At 36.3% G+C, this 18,896-nt stretch overlaps 2 protein-coding genes across 4 annotated transcripts; one reads left to right on the top strand and one right to left on the bottom strand.

Annotated features, from left to right (window-relative positions):
• The first annotated feature begins 1,791 nt into the window (after nt 1–1,791).
• Nucleotides 1,792–8,022, top strand: LOC140962901 (YTH domain-containing protein ECT4). 2 transcript variants are annotated; one of them, XM_073421981.1, is made up of 6 exons: nt 1,792–1,802; nt 3,000–3,058; nt 3,147–3,659; nt 4,321–4,806; nt 5,708–5,920; nt 7,304–8,022. In XM_073421981.1, exons 3-6 carry the CDS (start codon nt 3,150–3,152, stop codon nt 7,562–7,564), a joined length of 1,470 nt encoding a protein of 489 aa, XP_073278082.1. In that variant the 5' UTR covers nt 1,792–1,802; nt 3,000–3,058; nt 3,147–3,149; the 3' UTR covers nt 7,565–8,022. The 2 variants fall into 2 exon arrangements, with proteins under 2 accessions (XP_073278082.1, XP_073278081.1); XM_073421980.1 differs by having other exon boundaries at nt 4,312–4,806.
• Nucleotides 8,023–14,447: 6,425 nt separating this feature from the next.
• LOC140963644 (prefoldin subunit 1) lies at nt 14,448–18,604 on the bottom strand. 2 transcript variants are annotated; one of them, XM_073423043.1, is made up of 5 exons: nt 18,479–18,604; nt 18,345–18,398; nt 18,146–18,258; nt 17,952–18,036; nt 14,448–14,853 (listed from the first exon to the last, which is right to left on the bottom strand). In XM_073423043.1, exons 1-5 carry the CDS (start codon nt 18,500–18,502, stop codon nt 14,743–14,745), a joined length of 387 nt encoding a protein of 128 aa, XP_073279144.1. In that variant the 5' UTR covers nt 18,503–18,604; the 3' UTR covers nt 14,448–14,742. The 2 variants fall into 2 exon arrangements, with proteins under 2 accessions (XP_073279144.1, XP_073279145.1); XM_073423044.1 differs by lacking the exon at nt 14,448–14,853 and adding an exon at nt 15,624–16,124.
• Between the last annotated feature and the right edge of the window lie 292 nt (nt 18,605–18,896).

Here is an 18,896-nt window from a genome sequence, read left to right as displayed (position 1 = left end):
TTAAAAGTTTAATTTAATAATAATAATAATAATAAAATTTTAAAAGTCCAAAAAAAAAAATTATTTTTAAAAGTTTAATTTAATAATAATAATAATAATAATAATAACCAATAAAAATGAAATGAAATACGGTAATAGCGTGGCTCTGTAAAACCCATTGGTGTTTATTCAAAGGAGAAAAAAAGAAACCCTTTGGGGTGTGTGTGTTTTTCAAACCCTCCCGCGAAGCAATTTTTTCCCTTCTAGATTCCCACAAAACTTCGATAATTCCAATTATTTGAGAATAATTCGAGGGTTTGTATTCACGTACAGTTGGGTTTATTTGGTTCAAATCTTTTTGTTCGTTTCGATTGATCTTCGATTTGGTTGTTGGATTGGATAGATCTGATTTTTTTTTTGGCTCTTTTTTTCTCCCCTTTGATTCGTGTACTTTGGTTAAAATTGGTTGGGTTCCATGGAAGAAACGAATCGGCAGAGCCTCGATCGATTCGCCCCCATCTCATCTCCTGGTTCGTTGTTATTCACTCATCTGTTTTTATGTGATTATTTCTATGTTCTTGTATGTCTCAAATTTTATTTATTTTTTACTCCTTTAGAACTGAATTTAGATTGCATGTTTATTTGTCGAAGTCTTAGGTTTTTGGCGTGGGTTCGTGAACGAATGTTTTGATTTGAGGATTTCTTGCATGCACTGTGTAAACCGGATTTGAGACGTAAAGCCCAGAACTACTCATAAATTAGGGAAATTTGAGCATAATTTGTAATTGTTAGTTCTTATGTTTGCTTTTCTGCGTTTGATTTTTGCTTTTTGTTTAAATTNGCACTGCCACGTTATTAACTGGGCTCAGGTGTGCAAACCAAAAGACAAAGGAGGTTTGGGTTTGGGTAACATCCGCCTAAGGAATAGGGCTCTTCTTGGGAAATGGTGGTGGAGAAATGCGGTAGAGAAATATCCTTTGTGGAAAAGAGTTGTGGGTAGCATTTACGGGTTTCAAGATAACGGCTGGGATTTAAGAGTGGCAAGAAACTCAACTTTCAAAAGCCCATGGAAGTTTATCTCTCGGACCCATCCACTTTGTCAGCACTTGATTGGCTCGGTACTTAAGGGTGGGAATATTATTCGGTTCTGGGAGGATAGATGGGTGGGTTTGTGTCCTTTTAAAGAGTGTTTTCCTCGTCTTTTTCTTATCTCTGAGTCTACTAATAAACCAATTAATCATTTCTTCTCGGTCTCTAATAGTCAAGGTCTTTCAGTCGTTCAGTGGGATGTGCGCTTCAGAAAAGGGTTGAACAATACTGAGTTAGGAGAATTCACATCTCTAACTGGGGTTTTAGATTCAGTATCTTTGAGTGCGGGGGTAGGGGACGCCAGGGTTTGGTTAGGGGACTCTTCGGGGGTATTCTCTGTTAACTCGTTCTATTCTACTTTTTTTCACAATGTTTCTGATCCATCTTTCCCTTTCTCTTCTCAAATCTGGAAAGTACCGATCCCACATAAGGTGAAAGTGTTCTCTTGGATCGTTGCACTGGGAAAATTGCAGACGAGTGACAGAGTGCAGAAAAGATATCCGAATTATGCCTTATGCCCTCAGTGGTGCGTTTTGTGTAAGAACAATGAGGAAAACCAAGATCACCTCTTGATTCACTGCTCTTTTACAAGACGTTTATGGATTAATGTTATGCAACACTTGGGATTTGAATGGACCTTTCCTCTCAACTCAAGAGACATGTTCGTTATGGAGCACAGTTACCTCAAGGGAAAGGGCCTCAGAAACTTTTGGTCANGAATTACTATTTTGGAGGTTAGTGGTTTGATTTATTTCTATTGCGATGTACTATGTAGGCAGTATGTACGGAAACATTCACATTCAATGATAAAATAGGTAATTAGTCCTGTTCGTGCAAGGATGAGAGTTTTATTCTCATATTCACTGATGCTTACTGACCACTTATAGTAAGATAATTGTCTAGGCATTTCGTGAATAATGAAAAACATGATTTCTAGTGCATGTAATGCATCACAGTGTCACTGTTACTCACATAGAAAATTGGGGACTTAAAATCTTCCATCGATGAACTTCTATGTCGGTATTTGAGACTTCCATCAATTGACATTTACAGTGGGAAACACATCTTTCCACAGTTGTGGTCATAGTTATCTAAGGCGCAAATGTGTCCTGGAGCCTTAGGCACAAGACGCAAGGTGAAGTGTGCACCCCTTAGCAAAGTAAGGCACATCAAACATTTTCCTAGGCTATATTTTCATAACTTGACAATTTTAGTTGCAGGATAAAGTACTCGAGGGTTGGAGTGATTTTGGAATTGGAATTTTAGTATTTCAAACTGTGCAATCTGGTTGTCAATATGTAATGTTTTCAAATAGTGTGTAAAGAACTAACAACTTGAATTGGGGAAGGAAGAGATCAATTAATCTGGAAAAAAAATTAGAATGTCGTGGTAATAGAGAAAGATGATGCGCCTAGAGTTTAGGGAGGAGCCTCAACTTTAATCGCATATTTTAGGGAGGAAATCACACACGTTTTGGGATGGCTTACTGGGCCAGAGTTTTTTCGCACATAATTAAGTACAGTATTTGGGCTGGGCTTTAGGGTTTTCTTTTTCCTTTTTTTTTTTTAATTTGAGAAGAAGCATGGCTAGGGTTTTTTTTCCTTTTCTCTGTAAAGCGCGCTTCAGGCACGAGGGGGTCACACCTTTAAATGTGATTCATGTTGAACCTGGAGACTTGAATTTGGTTTCGTCTCAGTTTTTGAAAAAGAAAATAGGTAGAAAATCTTTTTGGGCTGTTATACTTGGAAACTATATTCATTTATTGGTGCCAACATGACTACATATTTCAAAATAGGAGGTACGAAATATAGAGGAAAAGCCAGTCAGTCAGGTGCTGCAGAGTGAGCACCATTATGTTTTTATATTTCTTGTATTGTTCCTGCATCTTCTTTGTGTGGCTTAGGTTTACAATCAACTTTCTCTTTTTACAGGTTTTGACAATGGCAGTGGTAGCTGGGACAACGCCAACAACTTGCAAATCATACCCACGGTGGGTGCAAATAATTTTGTTGAGTCAATATTTTTTTTACTGAAACATAAAACAGTCAGATGCTAAAATGTGTTTCATCATGTTTAAGGCAATGTACAACGAAAATTCTTCCCTCTTCTACCCTCCGGGCTATGGCTTTGACTCCTCGATGGCATATGGACAGTTTCCCCCATTGCCTAGCCCTCTATCGACAATAATGATAGATGGTCAGCTGTTTTCTCCACACCAAATGCCTGTGAATCCGCCCTACTATCCGCCAGCTGTTTCACCTGGCCCACCACATGCTACGTCGGTGCATTCAGTTCCACAGGCTGAGTTGATGCCCGCAGGAAGTAGCAGTCAAGAAAATCTGATTGACAGCACATTTTTTGGGCCAGCATCAGGTTATTATCTACCTTTTGGATCTTTTGGTGGAGGGGATATATCTGGAAATAGCGCACTTGGTCTTTACAAATTTCCTGGGGAGTTTGGATCCAGTGAACCATTGCCAAGTCGTTCCAGTTCTGTAGATACTAGCAGGTTCATGTCTCCATTAAGTTCTGGAACTGTATACCCTCAACCAATTGGCATTCTTGGATCATATGAGCAAAATGTTGCACAGGTTTGTCTCTAATTTCTTACAACACACATTCTTTTTATAGTGTAAAAATAAAAATTACTATACAGAAATGCATTCGAGAGTGTGCAGCCTTCACAATTGAGACAAATTATAATTATGAACTTTGTGTCTTTCTATTGTCATTGCTTTTCATTATCGATTGAGGCTGAGTAGATGATTTTTGCTAGGAACTTCAAATAAATTTTGACCGACCTGTTAAGCTATAAACTGTTAGCAGAACGGACACAACTTTCACTAAAGTATGTAGTATGTACCAAATATGTCATTCTTCATGTGTACCAGATCTGTTTATTTTTGGCATAAAGGTGATTGATTTGACTTTCCTGATAAGTTGCAGTATACTGCTTGCTTTGTAGTAACATTCTGTCAACCAAATGCCTTGTGATAGTCACTCTATGTGAAGCTTTGATCTTGTACCATTTTGCACAGAAAAATGGTCTGTTACTTTCCACACAGCAATTTATAGTGCTAACTATCATAAAATGTGATGAATTTTTTTTGGAGTATCGAATGCTAGTATGAGTTACCGATGCTTAGAACATGTTAATGGAAATTTAATATAGTCTGTAAGCCATTTGAGGCAAACCTATTTAAAGACGTGACTCTTTCTTGATTTCTAATATTTTATTGTCAGGCATTTCAGGGTTTTGGAGTTACGCCAAACTCCTCATCCAGACATTATGCTCATGGCAGTTCATACCAAAGTGGTTTTGGGTCTGGTTTTAGCCGAAATCGGTTTGCTATTGACAAAGGTGGAAGACGCGAAAGAGATCGTGACACTATCAATACTTCTGCTGATACACTAGGTATTTCAACTGACCGGAATCGTGGGCCAAGGGCGTTGAAGGCAAAAGACAAGAGTTCCCCTGACGAGGGGTCTGCATCAGGCACTAAAGATGTTGAATCGACTTCTGGGTTTCAAGTCAATGAGTTTAACTCCCCAGATTTCATAATCGACTATGAAATTGCCAAATTTTTTGTCATCAAGTCTTTCAGCGAAGATAATATCCATAAAAGTATAAAATATGGTGTTTGGTCCAGTACCCCTCTAGGAAACAGGAAGCTGGATGCTGCATACGGTGATACAGAGAAAATAGAAGGCAGTTGTCCTCTCTTTCTCTTTTTCTCAGTAAGTTGACAAAACTTTTCTGTTAATACCCTTTTATTTTTACTTGCATTCACTCTGACTGCGGAGTGCGGAGTACTCATTTCAGAATAAAAGGTTTGAAACTACGTATTGTGTGAACAATAGTCCACTTGGTGCAAGAAGAGTGAATACTATTTAGATTGGTTGTCTGATTTTCCTGGACATGATATGTATTTGCAGATTTTTTCCAAAGATGTGCATCTGAATTGTTTCCGCTAAGAATAATTGGCTTTTACTTTGCACTTAATCCTATGTTGTCTTAGTTTATTGCACTTTCACAAATTAATAGTTTTGGTTGAACAGTGTTATGTGCCTTTCTGGATTTCTACTAGATCTATGGTGCCACATTAGACAGTTTGGTCATCTGTTTGACTTTGTCTTAAGTAAATATTTTCCAGAAATAAAAGTCCCTCTCTGCATCACTAGTTGCTATTGACAAAGTACGACATTGCAATGCATGTTGGTGAATGGGTGTTACTTCCGGTTGCTCTTTCTTGATTTCTAATATTGTATTGTCAGGCATTTGAGGCAGACCTATTTAAAGACGTGCCTCTCTAGTGAATTGTTCAGATGGGGTTAGGATACTGAGCAAACCCCTCTTAAAGTTATTGTTTGAGTTGGTAGGCTCTCTTAGTCTGATTGCTCTAGGGCTTTCGACTTCGCTTCTGGGTTGTCAGTGTACCAAGATGTGGACTACCAATCACCTTATTGTTTAAAATTTTAATCATGTGGGCCTGTGGCTTTGCTTTGAGATTTTGTTTCCTCTGTTTTAACCAGAAATTGTTTGATCTTGCATAAATTTTTGGTGGCAGGTTACACATGTTAGTTTTGCCATTGATAATTAGCGTATTAACTCTTTTAAATGGCTGCGTAATTACTGCAGGTTAATGCCAGTGGGCAGTTTTGTGGTGTAGCTGAGATGGTAGGACGTGTTGACTTTGAGAATGATGCTGATTATTGGCAACAGGAGAGATGGAGTGGGCGATTTCCTGTCAAATGGCACATCATAAAAGATGTACCCAACAGTCTCTTCCGCCACATACTTCTTGAAAATAATGATAACAAGCCTGTTACTCACAGTCGAGATTCACAAGAGGTATTGCTGTGTTCTGAATTTTTTTTCTGATTTAAAAAGGTTTGTCATGTTTTCCAGATTTTGGTAACTTATAGTAATCCATCCAGAGATCCTTAAGCTATTCGAAAAAGTTCTGACTCAAATTATCGTCGTCGTCAATTGGTTTAAAGACTTGAGAAGTGCTAGGTTCCGTTCTCTGATATTTTCAGCTGTCTTCTAGATTTTTTATTTTGTTTTAAACTGATATTTATTGTTGGATAGATGGGAGGAATGAGAATTTTCCATTGTCTGAGGTGAGTGTCCCGAGAATATACTCCAGCGAAGAAGTCGGAATTTCATTTAGGATGTCGGTAATGATATATAGTTAATATGAATGCAATTATGTTTGACTTAGAACGAAATCGGAGTGCTGATTTTATTTCTAATTTTTCAAGAATTGATTCGGAACGCATGGTAGATGATCCAAGGTTACTTTTCACGAAGTTTATTGAATTTACTGGGACTTGTGCTAAAAGTTAGATAGCTTCTTGTCATTAGCAGTTCCTTAACCTTAACTGCATCATGGCAGATTATAGTACTTGTTAGAGAAAGGAAGTGTAGAAAACACTTGCTTTGATTTTTTCCTCTCTTATCCAAACTGCATGGACTAGCTGGATAATTGGCACACGCAAACACTTCTGTCATTAATTATGCATGTTTAATTGTAATAGACAGGGGGCACTGTGTTATGATGGTGGATTAGATTGGTGAGTGGACTTCTTTGGCTAGGGAGCATGGGGAGGTGTTCGTGCATTATGACGTTTTGAGTATTAGGGTGGGACTGGACCTTGGTGGGGAAGTGGGGAGGCTGGGAATCATGCAGGGAGCGTTCAATTGTTGGATCAATGTAATAATTGTTCTTTTTAAAAATCGTTTTAGCGCTGATTGAGATGTGGCTGATAGCTTCAGATGACTGATGGGGGAGGGTTTAATTCTTGTGAGGAAAGGGATTGTTCTCATGAATGAGAAAACCTTCAAAAAGCTCTACAAAACTATAAATTTTCTATTTTTAAGTGGATCGATGATGCATTTATTTTGCTAGTTAGATATCCATCTTCCATCAATTGTTAAAATTATGGACTAATTTTCTCCATGACTTTTCTCAATAACTTTTAACCTTCAGCATTTCCTGGAGTAAAAGCAAGGCCTCTTTTGTGGCCGTGTATGTTATATTAGTTTTGAGCACCACATGCACGACTGAACGTTCTGACTTTTAGACTGTATATTTCCAGATTTATTGTCTCCCGCCACCAGTTAAGTTTATTCACCAAATCATGTTAATTGTTACAAATGTTTTGAGTATGTATTTGACAAGTTGTAGGGCCGTGCCTGCTCAATTTATTTATCCATGATTCCTTATTTCAGGTGAAATTAGAACAGGGAATTGAAATGATCAAAATTTTCAAGAACTATGATGCGGAAACATCCCTTCTTGACGACTTCAACTTCTATGATGAGCGTGAGAAGTTCTTACTTGAGAGAAAGGCCAAGCAGCGAGCCATTTCAAGTGGAAATACGTCAACTTCTCTTTCTACTGAATTAATAAATCAACTATCTGATAATTTGGCGGACTCACTCCATTTGGATGGTGCCAAAAACCTGTCTAAAACTAAGGATTTAGAGTAGCAGGTACTGTATTTAACATTAGCAGACTGCAGCATTTGCTTCTAGGCATTCGAATTTATCATCTAAGTTGCTGACCGGGGAATGGTATCTCATACTAGCTGGTGTTACCCTTTTCACCGAATCTCTTTCTCTTCGTCTTATTTGGTTATTCGAGATTTTTAGGGAAGACTAGAGGCTGGACACTGGGACAGCTCTTGTGCTCCTCTTTATTTCCTGTGGTCATTTCATTTTTATTTTTCGCCATTTTTAATTTGTCGTTTCATTATTAAGATAGGGTGGTGTAAGCATGGGAGGATTGCGATATCCGCGTGCCGAATACTTGGTGGTCGTATTTTTAGCTTTTCTTCATTATTTGGAGGGCTGATTGTATTTGGATGGTATGTATCAACATTCTGTATAAGCCCCTCAAAAAAGGTGGCAGTAAAAATCCAATGAATGCAGTGACATTATTTACAGGATAGGAGGAGAGGCTCAAATAAGATGTTCCTTTTGTTTAATTTTAAATGTTAAATTGGTGATTATTTATATGAACGCTTTATTTAGATAGATGAATTTGGAGTTCTGTATATAATAGTAAAAATTTAGTGTGTGGATAAAATTCATGTTATAGTGGATTCGAGATTTTAAATCCTTATTTTGATTTCCTCTTCCAAGTTTAAATCAAAATCCTTCCATCAAAATATGAGGTTGGTTGTGTTTGGATGGAATGATTTGGATTTTAGAAAGGTATTCGATGGATGATTTCAATTGATTTTATGTTGGATGAATTCATTACAATGATTCAAAAAATAATTATTCCATTATTTGGAATTCGATATCTATTTTTGAGTGAATTTATTCAAACAAATTAATAAATTTGAAATTATTAGTTTTAAATTTATCAATTTAAATACACTAAAGGATTTGATTTGAAACACATAATTTGATTTTGAGAACTATTTATAGTATGATTTTCAAGAGGCATTAATGCTATCTTCTTAATTTGAATTTAGCTAAACGAACTATAATGTATTTGAAATAATAGATTTCAATTTAGCTAAAAGAACCGCGATAGTATATTTGAAATGATAGATTTTAAATCTAAATCATTCAATTTAAAGTATATTTTTGCCCTGGAAGAATTTGATTTGATTTTGAGGGCATTTGGTGGATGAAATTGAAATAACATCATCTTTGGTGTATTTCAACTCCATCCAAATTAACATCACAACTACATAGATTAGCAAATGGAAGAATTTCAAATATATCCGATAAAGATCCATCCAATAAGTGAATGTCACTTCAACGATGCTCATATATATGTTCATAGCAAATGTACAGGAGATCAATAATATAAATGTGTGTGTACCCTGTACACCTTTGTGAAGGTATCAGTGGACGCCTATCATGGATTTTATTATTTTTTTAATTTTAAATAAAATTGGAATTTGAAATAGAGTTTCATAATCTCTTGCAAAAAAATGTCTTCCTCCGCTGTGGTGCATGCTTGTCCCGCCGTCGTGCCATTGTTCAGCCGACCCACCACCGAGGTCCGGCGAAACTTTGACCATGGTATGCAGAAATACTCGGTTCTTGATTAATTTGTTGAAGATTTCTTGTAATTGAATTAGGGCTTCTTCACCTTGGGATCCCCACAAGTTCTTTATGTCGTGGCTTGTTGAGCAGAACAAGTTCTTGGTAAAGCTTGTTCCATCCACATGCTGTGAATCAAGAAGAATTGGATGGTACAATAAATAGTGTGTACTATCTTAGCTATTTGCCATTTGCCATTTGCCTCTCTAACTGGAACTCGGGATCGAGTTTATAGATGGGGAGCTTGGTGCTCATGAAGATAAGGGTTGATATGATGCATAGATAATGAAGCAAGCATAAATGTATTAGAACACCTACGATAGAGGACATTTCTCCAAATGTGCTCATACCACATTTGTGCTGACGTAGAAATAAATGTCTGGACACAAAATATTTCATTTTAGAAAAAATTTTAAAAATAAATATTTGCAATTGTGCGGCGTGAGCTGCATGCCCAGTGGGGATGTAAACGATCCAAACCAAACAGTATCAGACTTGAGCTTGGTTTGTTTAAGATTGTTTGACGCTCGAGCTCGAGCTCGATTCGAGCTTTTATTATCAGGCTCGAGTTCGGTTTGTATTGAAATTACTGAGCTCGAGAAAAGCTCGAGCTCGACTCGTTAAAAGCTTGTTTAGCATGTTAATCAAGCCAGGCTCGAGTTTGATTCATTAATAGCTTGTTTAGAGCATAGAATTGAGCTCGAGTTTGAGTTTGAATCGAGATTGTTAAAAATTAAATATATCTATAGACTAATTTTGATAGATGCCGACTGGTGTCTATCGGGGTTCTAGCCAATGCAGAGTCATCCTTATTGAATTTCTCAAGTATTTTGTCAACATAATATGACTGACTTAGAACTAGCCTTTCTGATGTTTTATGAATTTTAATTCCAAGGATTACATCGGCTAAGCCCAAATCTTTCATGTCAAATCTTGAGTTCAATAACTTCTTGGTGGATTTGATAATCTTATCATTACTACCAATGATAAGTATATCATCTACGTAAAGACATAAAATGACATATCCATTTTCAGTGTTTTTTATGTATACACATTTGTCACATTCACTGAATTTAAATCCACTTTCTATCATGGCTTTTTCAAATTTTTCGTGTCATTGCTTTGGTGGTTGTTTTAAGCCAATAGAGACTTCACCAGTTTACAAACCTTGTTTTCTTGCCCAGCCGCAGAAAATCCTTCAGGTTGTTCCATGTAAATTTCCTCTTCTAAATCTCCATATAGAAAAGATGTCTTTACGTCCATTTGATATACTTCAAGATTTCGCAAGGCAACAATCTTGAGTATCACACGTATAGAGGTTATTCTCGATACAGGAAAATATGTGCCAAAGTAATCAAGTCCTTCACGTTGATGGTAACCTTTGATTACCAATCTAGCTTTATACTTATCTATGTTTCCATCTGATTTCATTTTGCCTTTTGAAAACCTATTTACATCCTAGTGGTTTGCTTCCCGGAGGAAGATTCACTAATTCTCACGTATGGTTTTGTAAAATTTATTCCATTTCGAAATTGATAACCTCTTTCCATAGAGGTCCCTCAGATGAACTCATTGCTTCCTTGAAGCTTTGAGGTTCACTTTTCATCATGAAAGTGATGAAATCCGGACCAAAGAATTTCTCTGTTCTAGCTCTCTTGCTACGTCTAGGTTCAATATCTTGATCAAGCTCTTGTTCTTTATCAATTGTCTCATATAATCTTTTGGATGAACTTGGTTCTTCCTTAGATTTGCATGGAAACATGTGTTCAAAGAATGAAGCATTTCCTGATTCCATTATCGTATTCTTGTTAATATCAGGTATTTGATATTCGAGTACAAGAAAACGATAAGTGCTGTTGTTTTGAGTATATCCAATAAAAATGCAATCAACAGTTTTTGGTCCTATCTTTACTTTCTTCGGAGTGGCTACTACAACCTTGGCAAGACACCCCCACACTCGCAAGTATTGGTAGGATGGTCTTCTACCTTTCCATAACTCGTATGGACTTTTATCTTGCTTCTTTCGGGACACCTTATTTAAAAGATAATTTGCTGTTAGAACAGCTTCCCTCCACATGTTCTGTGGTAAACCAGAACTTAATAACAACGCATTAATCATTTCATTCAAGGTGCGATTCTTTCTCTCTGCAATGCCATTTTACTGAAGAGAATAAGGTGTAGTTCTTTCATGTTTGATACCGTGTTGAGCACAAAATTCAACAAATGGTGATTTATATTCACCTCCACGATCACTTCTTAGCACCTTAATTTTCTTACAAAGTTGTTTTTCAACTTCACTCTTATATTGGACAAATTTTTCAATTGCTTCATCCTTACTTTTAAGGAGATACACATAACAAAATTTTGTGTTATCGTCAACAAAAGTAATGAAGTATTTATTTCCACCACGAGTTTGCACACTTTTTAGATCACATATATCACTGTGAATTAGATCAAGTGGTTCACTATTTCTTTCAATTGTTCGAAAAGATGATCTTGTTAGTTTTGTCTCAACACAAATTTCGCATTTGTGTTGTTTATCAATTTGGAATGCAGGAATACTTTTCATATTAATTAGTCTACGAATTGTATCGTAATTAACGTGTCCAAGTCTACCATGTCATAAACAAGAAGACTCAAGCAAGTAAGCAAAAGTATTAACTTTATTCATCACGGGCTTAATAGTCATGACATTGAGTTTGAATAAACCATTACAAACATAACATTCCACTTTTCGACAAAAACACATTATCTGACTCAAAGACAATGCGGAAACCATGCTTGTTAAGAAGAGATCCGGACACCGAGTTCTTGTGGATGTCTGGTACATACAGTACATTATTTAGAGTCAGTTCTTTCCCAGATGTCATCTTTAGAACAACTTTTCCTCGACCCTTGATTTCAGAAGTAGCGGAATTTCCCATGAATAGCTTTTCCTCATTCTCAGATTCCTCAAGAGTTGCAAACATCTCCTTGTCCGAGCAAACATGGCGAGTGGCACCAGTGTCGATCCACCACTCCCTTGGGTTCGAACCTACCATATTAACTTCTGATATTACAGCACATAGATTTATGTTCGAAACCTCCTGATAAATGTTCTCTACCACATTCGCCTCTTGATTTCTCTTCGGCTTCTTACATTCAGAGGCCTTGTGACCCATACCATCACAGTTGTAGCGTTTTCTAGAGAACTTTTTCTTCGAAATGTCTCCTTTGGGTCCCAGGTTCAACCTTTTGTTGGAGGAGAAAAACGTTCTCTTTTTCGAGCTTTGATCATGCTCGACAACATTTACCTTAGCAGCAACAAGCGAAAACAATCGTCTTTCCGAACTCTTGTTGTCTTCCTCGATGCGAAGTCGAACAATGAGCTCTTCAACATTCATCTCTTTGCGCTTGTGCTTCAATTAATTTTTGAAATCCTTCCAAGCTGGTGGTAGCTTCTCAACAATAGCAGCCACTTGGAATGATTCGCTCAAAGTCATCTCCTCACTGTGAATCTCGTTAAGAATCACCTCGAGTTCTTAAACTTGGCTGATTACCGGCTTTGAATCCACTATTTTTAAGTCTAGAAAGCGGCCTACAAGAAATTTCTTGGCCCCGGTATCCTCGATTTTGTATTTTCTGTCAAGTGATTCACATAGCTCTTTAGCCGTTTTCTTTTTGCAAAACACTTTGTAGAGCGAATCGGCCAATCCGTTCATTACATAGTTTCGACATAAGAAATCAGAATGATTCCATGCCTCCACCGGACTAACATATTCAACATCTCACTCGCCCTCTTTGAGTTTAGGTGCATCCTCAGACAGGAATCTGACCAGGTTCAGCATCGTCAAGTAGAACAACATCTTCTGCTGCCACCTTTTGAAGTCCACACCAGTAAACTTCTCAGGTTTTTCATCTTGACCAGCTGGGACAGCAACCGCAGCAGCACGTGGGGTAACATGAGGGACAACTTGAGGCGGCACAATAGGGACAACATGACCAATTTCCCTTTGAACGCTGTTTTCAGTAGCCATATCTGAAACAAACCACGTAAATATTAAATCCGTTTTAAGTTTGTTATAAAAATGCTAATAACAGTGGCTTATGAACTAGTAAAGATCAGAAACCGAAACAAGTCTATTGTTTACAGTATGATTATCGTGCAAAAAAAAAAAAAAGCAAAACCAAACTGAGGTCTGTAGTGTGTACAGTTTCTTTAAAATAGATTCGGCTCCTCCGGTATGTGCTTCGAGGTTTCAGCGGACGTCTGTTTCCCAGTATACAACGGGCAGACCAGTAGTGATGTCGCACAAATCACTATGCTAGCGAACAAAACAGTACCTGAACTTTATCAGTGGACGAAGTAGGGGCAGAAGCGCAGCAAACAGACAGTAGCAGAGTGCAGAGATGTAGGAGAAAGTGGATTTAGTTGTGTATTTATCCTTGACATATCTCCTATTTATACATGACAATACCAGCCATACGAAAGGCCAAAGGTTGTCATAAAGATGGCAAACGAAGCACCATAGGTTGGAGCAAACAAAACACCAACAGTCAGGCCATGCGAAAGATCTCAAAGGCATGTGAAAGGTCTCAACCGAAAAAAAAATGACATAGAAAATAGTTAATTTAATTTACCATACGAGTACATTGTTACTTTTTATTAACCAATTTAAATACTCCTAGTCTGATATCCTCGTCCCAGCCTTCGATCCACCGGAACGTCAATCCTGGCATTTACCTAACCGATTGCCGATTGGTCAATCATCGACCATTATCATATATCGGTGGGCCAGAACATAAGTTCCCACCTATCGGTTCCCACTTTCATTCTAGCCAAACAAATACGATATTCCATATTTGACGAATAATATCATACAACTTTCATATTAAAAAATTATGATTTTCACATATGCAAATATTTTATATTTCTCAAGTAAGTTTATAACACTTATCGACTCAAAATTTTTGTATCGTATTTTACCAAAATATTTCTAGGATGTTGGATCATCTTTTGTTAGTAGGAAAGATATTGGATTGGGATGGACAGGACCTACCAAAACATGTGGAGGCACACCAGTGTTAAGCTTACACCATAATCGAATTTTTGGCAATACTCGGTGTAGCATAGGATATACCGTAAAAAAGGCACACCAGTGTTAAGCTTACACATATTTATTCAATGATCGTTGCTGGACTTTACATACAAAAATATTGTAAAGTGGTCCAACTTAAAATATAAACAATTTAATTTGTATTAATTTTTTAATAAGTGTAACCAGTCTAGTTATAATCCAAAACAAAACAAAAGTGCCATCAAACTGTAATGTGGTTAATTCAACTGATATTTTGATAAAACTGAGAAAAATTACCTCAAACCATACAAGTCCACTACCCAATACTTTATAACCCTCCAAATATCAATCCTGAAATTTCAGAAGCTGCTGTACTCTCCAAGGAGAGACCGACGAGACAAGCAAATGGCACAACTTCAAATCTTTAAAAACCATACAACACGAGTATCCAGTTTCAATTGCCGTATTACATAGGCAATAGCCAATAGAGAAAGATATTTCGATATCGAAAATGAGGTACCGAATTGTGTTGCCTAAAACCAGCGAGGATTATACAGACATAGCCATTATTTGTCGAGCAAGACTAGGATCTTGTTGCAACAGCTCTCTCAGGTTGTTCTCTGTCTCAGCCATCTGCTTTTCCAAGTATTCCTTCGACGTCTACTCCATGCATTAAATTTTAAACTCCCATCAATAGAAAGAAAATCCTTGTTCCGAGTATTTTGGGGGAAGTGGCAAAGTTATGATTCTAAATGGAATGCATGTGCATATTTTTGTTAGTTTCACCCCCAACACACAAGACTCGGTATGGAAACATTAGCTTTTGATAACAAAAGCATTTAATCAATTGTGGTGCTGAAGATAAAAGGTTTAAAGTAATCAGCAGATTAGTAACAATACTTGCTGGTTGCCACTATATTTAAAGAATAATAAACACGATCTTCTCATGCATTACCGGGAACTAGAGGGCCTTAAACTAATCTTGGAAAACTTTAGTCACAAGTTAGAAGAAATAATATGAGAGGTATTGGTTCAATCCCCGTGTCTTTCCCTCTTGTTTACATACTAGCAGGCATGCTAACCAACCGTCTTAAGTACAAATGGCATTTAAAAAAAAAGGAAAAATAAGTAAAGGAAACCAGTGACCTACCCCGAATTTAGATCCTAGGTTCAAGTTATACCAAGTTAGAGGGCATAGTAGAGAAACTTTATGTAATCATAAGATTTACACTCTCTAGCTAGAGTCTCTTCGGAAAAGAATTTTTACTTATCACTTGGAAGCCGTTTCATTTATCACATGTTCTTTTTTTGGAGATGATGTATGAGATTATATTTTCGAAATCTTGGTATATTAAATAATACAAAATTCGAAAATATTAAATAATATATGGTATTTAAAATTTTAAAGCAAAGCCAATAAATACATGAAATTCGAAATCCGGTGAAAGACAAGTATTAATTTCGAAAATCAAAGCAGATATATCAATCAAATTGCAAGAAAATATTACATGCAATATAGTTTTTGCTCAACAAGAAGCTAGCAAATTTCAGTGCAGTCTAGGTACATTATGAATCAGTACAAGAAAGCAGTCTACATTCAACCATTCAACCCAATATCAACTTTCAAAATTAATGATACTTAGTGAACAAGTTTCTCAAAATATGGTATGATATTAAGTATGGATGAAGCATATCGAATTATGAAAGAATTATATCAAAATTTTGAAATAAATATCAACCAAATTATGGTAAAATTTTCATCTCATCATCTATAAATACCATTCTATGACATTCAAAAATTCACAACCAAATTCAGTCATAATTTCGAGAATTGCTCTCAAGGTGTTCTCAAATTTTCGAATTCTGGTTCTTTAAGTTCTGCCGAGTATTGAAGCTCTACCGCAGTCTAAGTCCAAGGAGGATTTCGAGATCTGCCAGGCCAAGAAATAGTTGTTCTTCAACGTTTTTTTCAAGATCTAAAGTAAGTGAGCTTGTTTTAAAGTATAATTTCGGTTATGCCTTGTTTCGTTTTTTTGAAAGTTTTCGGTCAAGCGCAATTCTTCTTTTATCCATTCTTGATACGAGTATAATAAGTTATATGTTTTGGCACTGTGAGGATTCAACTACATATGAGTGAGAAATCTCAATATACGATAAGTTTATGACCTTACAGGGTGAGATTGTAATCGTTATATAATCTCACCCCGTTATATGAGTAAAAATTAGGGACTGATATCAGTAAACCATGGAAAATAGATGAATCTCAGTGTCTAGGCCAAAATATGCTTAAGTTTATGCTAATGATATGAATTATGTTCTGAATATTTTTTTTTTAAATAACGTGTATTTGTTATGTATGTGCTCGAACAGCCCCCACCTGCTGAGTGACGACCATATCACTCACTCTTTACTCTCCCTCCCCAGATAAGTCCGAAGACAGATAGAGGAAAAGGAACAAGACTAGTTTTCGGGTTGGTGATGGAAGAAACAACTAAAATGTAAATTTACTTTATGATCGTTATAAGCTTTATTTGATTTTCTATTGTAAACACTTTTGCATATTTTATCGTTGATTCTACGTTGTAAAGACAATTTTATGATTGATTATGAATAATAAACTGGTTTTTGGTTTATGTTGTACTACAAGATTTGTTGTTTTCAATTACGTGATTGTACAACAACGCTGGTTTCGACAAACCCTGATCTAACCATTAACCAAATTTAGATTTAGGTTTCATTGAATGCAAAAACATACCTTTGCAATTAGCTATATGGGCATGTGATGGACAAAAAATATCTATTAGCAATCTTGATCGTTAAGCTTAAAAGCCAAACTCAAAGAAGAAATTGATTTGAGCAGCTTTTTTAAAATGTCAGCAATAGGTACTCTCAAATGTGAGTTCAGGTCCATATAAGACACAATATAGTTGAAAGAATAAGTTAAGTCCCTGGAAAGTAGGATGGACTAAATTTTGTTCACGTCATTGACCTGCTTCATTTTCCCACCAGGAAACCAAACTATTCCCAAACTGTGCCCACCAACACAACAATCCACAAGCTTTCACCTTGGAAAACATGAAGACACATCAATATTCTATACAAGTTTTGAGTTCCACACTATCTCAATTCACTGGAAATAAAACCAATATTCCTCTATTTTACACCTTTTTGCTATTTTCATCATTCTTGAAATATGAATATTTAACAATACAACTAAAAAACATAAAAAACTTATATATGAAAGATGTGTCCTTATCCCGTTCTCAAAGAATAGATGCATCCAACCATTTATGATATCCTGTCATTAGCCATTAATGCTTTAGCTTGATAATACTAAGACCAATGTCATTATTTGACGCGTTGCCACCACCTGTAGCGCAGACTAAGAAAATAAAACTATGAAGCAAAATCAGACCTTTTTGCATCATTAAAAAGATATCATGAGGTTGGCCTCATGAATTTGAACTTATTCTGAAAATATTTACTGGCTAATGGTTTAACATAAATGCTTCTTATCACACTCTGTAGCCTGAATTTTTCATTCAATCTAAGACTTTAAAAATCCACAAACTGTAGTTCTTTTTCCTCCTCTTTGTCCCCCGTCCCCTCGCTAGAAAAATCACATTCATCAAGAGGACAAACCATTCAAAAATTTAACACCTACGGATTAAAATTGCACCTAATTCACATCTCAAGTAACACTAGAGTCCACAAAAATTCCCCGAGAAAAAACATTTGTTGCAAGAACAAAACCACACCTGCAAGGAGGCAATAGCATCCTCACTGTCTTTCATCTTCTTTTCTTGCTCTTCCATCAAAACCGGTTTGGGCTCCAAAATAAATCTGCCCACGTCATCTTAAATTTCAAACATTTATATTCCCACATGACACGGATTTATCACACATAATTCCCTCAAAACAAAAGGAACGAATGGGATTCAAAACGACTTACGTTCTGCCAACAGATTTATACGCATTGGTATCATCAGACAACTGCTTAAGCTCCTCCAAGGTCAAGTAAGCCCGCTTCTTCTCCCCCTCCTTGTTCCGCAGCTGATTCAGAACCTATATACGTCAAATAAAAAAATTAGTATAGTTACTTGGAATTTATGTATATTTTGGACAGTATTTGAGTGGATTTAAAGACTAACCTGCTTCAATTTTCCGGTAGTCTCGATCATTCGACCTTGGATTTCTAGAAATGCCTATTATAATTAACAAACAGATAAAATTAATTAACAAATCATCAAAACCAGAAAACAAGAAGCAAATTTAGGCTGATTACAGTTCGATTTGCTTCTTCGGCCATTTGAGACTTCAAATGAATTTTGGATTGAAAAGTTGGAAGATCACTGATGAAAGCTGGGTGAACAGAGAAGGGTTCAATCAAACGATATATTGTTAGTGTCAGCTGGGGTGGGCTGGACTGGACTGGGCTTGAGTGGACTAGTCCATCAATGACTACTGGGCTCGTATTTAATGGGCCTCCATGTATTATAGCTTTAAATGGGCCAGACAAGATGATCCAACATAATATCATGTCTTTCTAGTTCTTAATCCCAATTTTTTTTCACATAAATTGTGATTTCCAAAAAAATTCTCACATATTATTAATAATACAAATAACTGTTGAAAATAAAATTATTGAATGTTTAAAAATAAGAGTTGAAATATTTGAATATTGAAAATAAGAGTTGTAATTA

This window comes from Primulina huaijiensis, chromosome 17 (assembly GCF_012295235.1).
Source record: "Primulina huaijiensis isolate GDHJ02 chromosome 17, ASM1229523v2, whole genome shotgun sequence".
In the NCBI taxonomy this organism is placed as follows: Eukaryota; Viridiplantae; Streptophyta; class Magnoliopsida; order Lamiales; family Gesneriaceae; genus Primulina; species Primulina huaijiensis.
Note: the sequence above shows the minus strand (reverse complement) of the source record. Positions and strands in the feature narration are given on the sequence as shown.